General features: G+C 49.3%; 2 protein-coding genes across 2 annotated transcripts in view; both read right to left on the bottom strand.

Annotated features, from left to right (window-relative positions):
* Positions 1–804, bottom strand: part of LOC308150006 (transcription factor E2F8-like) — a gene marked incomplete at its 3' end in the record, with an annotated part of 9189 nt that extends 8385 nt beyond the window's left edge. The window contains exons 1-2 of the mRNA XM_080522879.1: positions 547–804; positions 234–387 (exon numbers count right to left, since the gene is read on the bottom strand). Coding sequence (XP_080379005.1) covers positions 234–387; positions 547–720 — 328 coding nt within the window. The 5' untranslated portion in view covers positions 721–804. The remainder of the gene's footprint in view (positions 1–233; positions 388–546) is intronic.
* A 2451-nt stretch (positions 805–3255) lies between these two features.
* LOC308150005 (transcription factor E2F8-like) overlaps positions 3256–7500 on the bottom strand; it is a gene marked incomplete at its 3' end in the record, with an annotated part of 8900 nt that continues 4655 nt past the window's right edge. Inside the window, exons 8-13 of the mRNA XM_080522878.1 lie at positions 7168–7500; positions 6766–7050; positions 5877–5969; positions 5317–5365; positions 4272–4618; positions 3256–3411 (exon numbers count right to left, since the gene is read on the bottom strand). The exon at positions 7168–7500 is cut by the window's right edge and continues 184 nt beyond it. Coding sequence (XP_080379004.1) covers positions 3256–3411; positions 4272–4618; positions 5317–5365; positions 5877–5969; positions 6766–7050; positions 7168–7500 — 1263 coding nt within the window. The remainder of the gene's footprint in view (positions 3412–4271; positions 4619–5316; positions 5366–5876; positions 5970–6765; positions 7051–7167) is intronic.

Raw genomic sequence — 7500 nt, 5'->3', positions numbered from 1 at the left:
GATAGGGAGTTGGACTGGTGATCAGAAGGTCATGAGTTAAAATCCCTTGAGTAAAGGCACTTAGCCCTCAGTTACTCCAGGGAGACTGTCCCTGTAATCTCTAATTGTAAGCCGCTTTGGATAAAGCTAAATGGTTAAAATGTAAAAAAATCAATATTCAAAACCGAATGATAATATGAAAAATTGTAATAATAAACAGTGCGGGGAAAACAGAGACTAGTAAAAGGACGCACTGAGTTCTGTGGCGACATCATCCAGGCAGATGTCATTGTTGACGGCCGGGTTGGGGTAATCAGGATAGCGAGCGAGGAACTTGTGACAGAGCAAACCCAGACTCTTCTCTTTCCTGCTTATCTGTTTCTCTGCTTCCTCCCCAAGCTCTGGGTCCTACAGATAAGATAAGATAATAATAAAAAAAATAAAATAAAAATATTCGAAACCAACAGCTTTGACCCATATCAGTGTGTGTGTGTGTGTGTGTGTGTGTGTGTGTGTGTGTGTGTGTGTGTGTGTGTGTGTGTGTGTGTGTGTGTCTGTGCATTTTACCTGTGCAGAGTCTGTGGTTTCTCCTCCCTCTGGGTTGTCCACACACAGCTCTTTCTCCCTGTTCCTGATCTCGGGGCTGGCTGCACTGATGAGCATTTTCAGGTTGGAGGTCGGAGTCCAGGGTTCACCCGATCCAGCTTCCCTTCCTTTCGTGGGGGTCGTAAGGGGACCCATGTTGGGCTGGTTCTCTAGTATCGATGCGGTGCAGTGTGTGGACACTTCCCTTGGTGTTTTCGTCAGTGCTTGCTCTGCAAATACATTACCCTGTGTTGGACACAGTAAATACAGGTTAGGCCTGGATTCTTTTGTGACTGCTGGTTGTCTTGATAACTACTCGATCTTTTCAGTTTGTAAAGCGTCTTTGAGTGTCTAGAAAAGCGCTATATACAGTAAGCCTAATGTATTATTATTATTATTATTATTATTATAAGAACGGTATGAGATTCCTGAGGGCCTTGAGCCTACCCTAACTACATAGTATGATGGACAAGTCTATTTAATGTGTGTCAAAATGAGCCAGAATCTAATCAAACAGAAACATTTACTACCAACCTTGAGGTTAGAGGTGTTTTGAAGTTTCTGGCCCAAGTTTTGGCAATCAAGCAAACATCTGGACATCCACCTGTATTTAAATAAAAACAGAACACCTTTAACTGCTGACTCTAACTGCTAAATCAACACAGTTAGCAGGCTAATCATTCCAGGCTAATCATTCCAGGCTAACCAATGTACACTCATTCATTCCAGGATTTACAAAATAATATTTGCCATTAAGATTTCTATGAATTACCTTTTCTTAGGTGCATTATATTTGCTGGGTGACAACATAGTGAAACGCGGTCTATAAACCGTTCAAGGTCCTGAATATATATATATATATATTATTCAAAATCAAAAGAAATCAAATCTCTCATCAACATATCAAAGTCGACGCTAGGTGCTAACTGTACGTTGCACAGCAACACGCCTATTGACGACCAGTAGCCAATCGGTGTGAAGCAGGAGATGACCTCGCGCGCAGGTAAATGGCGCTGAACTCCCCAGATACATTCCAATGACGACTGCGTTCGTAAACTCGCTCTGAGAACGCCGGAGCGCACACTGGGTTCAAAGTCAAGTCATTTGATTGGACAAGAGGCATTCCACGAGTGCTTATCTGTATTCCAGAGCGAATTTACGAACGCAGCCTGTGTAACTCGGGCGGACTACAGAAATGTAACACACACTTCACTGATGCTACACACGAATCCTACATCTGAAATAAAAACGTTGTTGTATTCACATAAATATGGGATGACTTGTGTCTCCGCGGGTTCATGTTTCGCCACGACCTCTAAATCTCTAGTTAATTAGCTCGCTGTGTTAAATAGCATTATCAAAAACTACTTAGCTAGCTGTGGCCTGTGGAATAATCCACAACAACCACACAACACATTAAACACACACACACACACACACACGTTTTTCTCTGTTGGTCTTTTGTTGTCTGCAGTTTGCTAATGTCAGATGGGTCTGAGACAAACACCCTCTGTACCCGCAGCTTGCTGAATAGGCAGTTTAGCTCAAATGTATTGCAAAGAAAACTAGTTGGTTTGCTATGGTGATATTGTAGGCAGAAAAACCACACAGTGAATTTTTGAGGACGATGGCGATTTTCAGTAGGTTTGTTTGAGTTTGTATCAGAAATACCAAGAGGTCAGCATTTAATTATAAAACTGTTTAATGTACCCCGGTATTTATTTACATATCAAATCTACAAAATATGCACGTTAAAATATTGTCAGTGAGTCTCTCCACTTATCTATTACGGTATCATAGCCCTTATTAAATATAATCCCAAATTATCTATCTTAAATACACGGCACAGAATATGATATACATCACAATGTAGACCAATTGAACATTATACATATACAGTCGATACCAATAAAACCATGTTAAAAAAACAAACAAACAAAAAAACAGCTAGTGTTTGTTAAAATATCCATTTTGTAGCTAGTTACAGTCTTTAATGACAACTCGTTTTGTGCGAAGCGGTTACCGTGGTTGATTAGCCAACATACATTTACATACATTACATTACATTACATTACATTACATACATTACATACATTTTCATTTAAAAAAACAAAAAAACACAATTCTGTTAACAGTTAACATGTACAATGTGCAATTTTCTTTTTAATTTGAAATTTAGTCAGACTGTTTAGACTTAAGATAGTAGATAGACAAAGAACACCTCACCCGGTAAGAATAGATTAGTTATAAAACCCTCCATCCCTCCCCCTCCCCCATCCCCTCCTGTCACAAGAACAGTATGTAGTATGCTGGAGTATTAAAACAGGAATATCCAGAGTATTGTGTCTCAAATCCCCAGGGATGAAAGTATTCACATTTGGTAGAGGCCATGGCAGTGGGGGGTAGCACCAGAGCTAGCTGTGATGACAGCAGTCGCCACGTTAGACTTTCCACCCTTCTGGAAAAATCTCAGAACCAGTTAGTCAACAACAACAGAAACCCCCCCAGAAATACAAACAAACGTTACAGTACCCCATGAAAACAACAACAACAACAACAACAACAACAACAGTCAGTACACACAGAACCACACAGACACACACTCAGTTCTTTTGACACACACACACACACACACACACACACACACACACACACAGACGCAGACGCAGGTAGTGTAGCAGCAGGGCATCTCTAGTTGTCCTCCGCGTGGACGTCCAGCTTCCTCTGAGGGATGTAAACAGTCTGACCGGCCGTGTGGGCGCTGGTGGTTACCACGGCAGCCAGCGGGGAGAGGGACACGGGGGTGCGGAAGAAGCTGTGCTGGGGGGAGGGCATGGTCGTCATGAGCTGGGGGGGGGAGGGGAGGGGGGGGACAGAGAGGTTAGCAGACCACACCTGGAGACACCTGCTTCCCCCTATACTGTGTCTCCTAAGAGTTCTACTTCCTCCTATACTGTGTCTCCTAAGAGTTCTACTTCCTCCTATTCTGGGTCTCCTAAGAGTTCTACTTCCTCCTATTCTGGGTCTCCTAAGAGTTCTACTTCCTCCTATACTGGGTCTCCTGAGACATCTACTACCCCCTATACTGTGTCTCCTAAGAGTTCTACTTCCTCCTATTCTGGGTCTCCTAAGAGTTCTACTTCCTCCTATACTGGGTCTCCTGAGACATCTACTACCCCCTATACTGTGTCTCCTAAGAGTTCTACTTCCTCCTATACTGGGTCTCCTAAGAGTTCTACTTCCTCCTATTCTGGGTCTCCTAAGAGTTCTACTTCCTCCTATACTGGGTCTCCTAAGAGTTCTACTTCCCCACTTGTACTGTTTCTCCTGTGTCTATTTCTTCTTTAAAAATCTTTCTTTCTTTCTTCTTCTATCACGACGACTGCCAATGGCCGCTGGCCTGAGCTCGATTACTCTTCCTGCTACGACTGGTGGATTGATGATTCACTTGCTTAGTCAAATGTATCGATTGTAAGTCGCTTTGGAAAAAGGCGTCTGCTAAATGTCAAACATGTAAATGTAAACACCACTAACAGAGCAGTTAGCAGACCACACCTGGATTAAACACCACTGACTAACAGCAGTGTTTCTGATAAACAGGCTTGTGGGGGTGGAAGTTGTGTGAGACCAGTGGTATGCTGATGGTTGTGTGTGTGTGTGTGTGTGTGTGTGTGTGTGTGTGTGTGTGTGTGTGTGTGTGTTCCTACCTGCCGCAGGCTGATGAAGGTGAGCAGCTGTCCTGGGATCTGGTGCTGGACGGGCACGGGCGACATGGGCTTGACGAACACCACCCCCCCCCGCTGCTGCAGGCCCAGGTGGGGGGGCAGGGGGCCCAGGTGGTGGCCCAGGTGGGGGCCCAGGGGGCTGGGCTGCTCCGGGGCGAGGCCGGGGGCGGGGAGGGGCCTGGGTCTGGGGAGCAGGCCCAGGTTCTGCCGGGTGAAGTTGAGGATGGCGGGGCTGGGGCTGTGCAGGCGGTGGAAGGGGGAGGCGGGGGGGGGCCGCTGGAGGGGCACGCTGGTGGGGGTGAACTCCTGGATGGGCGGGGGTCTGGAGCCTGGGGGGAGGGGGGAGGGGGGGGCAAGGCAGGTTTATTTGTAGAGCACATTTCATTCAACAGGGGCAACTCAAAGTGCTTTAGATACATTATTAAAATACAGCAAGAGGAGGATAGTAACAAAAATAAAACATGACAATGAATAAAAGCAAATATAAGAAGTATAGATAAAACATGTAATAAGACAATAGTTAATGGATAAAAGACATTCATAGAAGTGTTTGTGTTTAACCATAACTGCTGCAAAACAAAAAAAAACTACAATATTTGTAGGGTTTGGGCCTGTTTGATTTCTTCAGGGAGTTTGTTCCAGGAGAATGCGGCAGCGTGACTGAAAGCTGCTGCACCGTGTTTTGTTTTCACTCTTGGAATGATTAGCTGATTAGTCTCAGCTGACCTTAGGGGCCTGGCTGGAATATAGGGTGGGAGGAGATCTGATATGGATTTTGTGATTTGTATGTAATTAGGAGTACTTTGAATTCAATTCTCTGAGAGACTGGTAGCCAGCGCAGAGATCTCAGGATTGGTGTAATGTGTTCAAACTTCTTTGCGGTGAGTGTGTGTGTGTGTACTTGCGGTGGGTGTGTGGTAGATGTTGTAGGTGTGTGTGTGTGTGTGTGTGTGTGTGTGTGTACCTGCGGTGGGGGTGTGGTAGATGTTGTAGGTGTGTGTGTGTGTGTGTGTGTGTGTGTGTGTACCTGCGGTGGGGGTGTGGTAGATGTTGTAGGTGGGGGTGTGTGTGTGTACCTGCGGTGGGGGTGTGGTAGATGTTGTAGGTGTGTGTGTGTGTGTGTGTGTGTGTGTGTGTGTACCTGCGGTGGGGGTGTGGTAGATGTTGTAGGTGGGGGTGTGTGTGTGTGTACCTGCGGTGGGGGTGTGGTAGATGTTGAAGGTGGGGGTGTGTGTGTGTGTGTACCTGCGGTGGGGGTGTGGGTGTGGTAGATGTTGTAGGTGTGTGTGTGTGTGTGTGTGTGTGTGTACCTGCGGTGGGGGTGTGGTAGATGTTGTAGGTGTGTGTGTGTGTGTGTGTGTGTGTACCTGCGGTGGGGGTGTGGTAGATGTTGTAGGTGGGTGTGTGTGTGTGTGTACCTGCGGTGGGGGTGTGGTAGATGTTGTAGGTGGGGGTGTGTGTGTGTGTGTACCTGCGGTGGGGGTGTGGTAGATGTTGTAGGTGGGTGTGTGTGTGTGTGTGTACCTGCGGTGGGGGTGTGGTAGATGTTGTAGGTGGGGGGGTGTGTGTGTGTGTGTGTGTACCTGCGGTGGAGGTGTGGTAGATGTTGTAGGTGGGGGTGGGGGCCCTGCTGCCCTCTCCGGGGGGGCCGTGGGGGTCTTTGTAGGTCAACAGGGACGACTGGGAGATGGGGATCAGAGGGGATCAGAGAGGGAGGGAGGGAGGGAGGGAGGGAGAGGGGGAGAGAGAGAGAGGGGGGGAGGGGGAGAGAGAGAGAGGGGGGGAGGGGGAGAGAGAGAGAGAGAGACAGAGAGAGAGAGAGAGGGAGGAGGGGAGAGAGAGAGAAACAACTGTTAGTGACATACGCCATCATTGACACATCACACCCAGCATCCAGAGTGTGTACCTCTGTGTGCAGGTATGTGTACCTCTGTGTGTAGGTGAGTGTGTACCTCAGTGTGTGTGTACGTACCTCAGTGTGCAGGTGTGTGTGTGTACCTCAGTGTGCAGGTGTGTGAGTGTGTACCTCAGTATGCAGGTGTGTGTGTGTGTACTGGTGTGTGTACCTCAGTGTGCAGGTGTGTGTATGTACCTCAGTGTGTAGGTGTGTGTGTGTGTGTGTGTACCTCAGTGTGCAGGTGTGTGTGTGTGTGTGTACCTCAGTGTACAGGTGTGTGTACCTCAGTGTGCAGGTGTGTGTGTGTGTGTGTGTGTACCTCAGTGTGCAGGTGTGTGTGTGTGTGTACCTCAGTGTGCAGGTGTGTGTGTGTGTGTGTGTACCTCAGTGTGCAGGTGTGTGTGTGTGTGTGTGTGTGTACCTCAGTGTGCAGGTGTGTGTACCTCAGTGTGCAGGTGTGTGTGTGTGTGTACCTCAGTGTGCAGGTGTGTGTGTGTGTGTGTGTACCTCAGTGTGCAGGTGTGTGTGTGTGTGTGTGTACCTCAGTGTGCAGGTGTGTGAGTGTGTGTGTGTGTGTACCTCAGTGTGCAGGTGCGCGGGGGTCAGGGGGACGGCCCTGACCGGGGTCATTAGCCCCGCCTCCCCGTCCGAGGCCGCGCCCCTGTCCTCCTTCTCCAGGAAGCTCTCCAGGCTCTGCGCCAGCGTCTGATTGGCCAGGGCGAGGCCGGGGGCGGGGCCTCCGGGGGTGTTGAGGAACTCGGGGTCCAGGTGGAGGGCGTGGGGGGCCGGGCGGCTGGACAGCAGAGCCGCCCGCTTGGCCTTCAGACGCGCCTGCAGGATCTCACACAGCTTAGAGGACGCATCCTAGAGGGGGGAGGGGGGGAGACAGATGAGCTCAGAGAGAGTGTGTGTAGAGAGGTCTTACTCTAGAGTGATGGTGTGTGTGTGTGTGTGTGTGTGTGTGTGTGTGTCTAGTCTTACCCTAGAGAGGGTGTCGACCCTCTTGGTCTTGGAGGGGCTTCCCTCCCCAGCAGGTCTCTCTGCACACACACGCTTCAGCCCCGAGGGGGAGGGGCTGCTGCCGGGGTCGTGACCCCTGAGGGGACGCACGGCCAAGCTGGGCCAGGGGGCCAGGGGGCGTGGCCTGAGGGCGGACGGGTGCATGTACACAGCGTACGAGCCGCGCCCTTGTTGCTGCGGCAACAGCACGGGGATGAGGGACGCTCCGCCGCACTGGGCGGGGTGGAGGTGGGACAGCGCCCCCGGTGGGTGGGAGGGGAACCGCACGCGCTGGGCGAGGTGGTGGGCGGTGTT

This window comes from Nansenia antarctica (assembly GCF_963989245.1).
Source record: "Nansenia antarctica genome assembly, chromosome: 2".
NCBI classification, from domain to species: domain Eukaryota; kingdom Metazoa; phylum Chordata; class Actinopteri; order Argentiniformes; family Microstomatidae; genus Nansenia; species Nansenia antarctica.
Note: the sequence above shows the minus strand (reverse complement) of the source record. Positions and strands in the feature narration are given on the sequence as shown.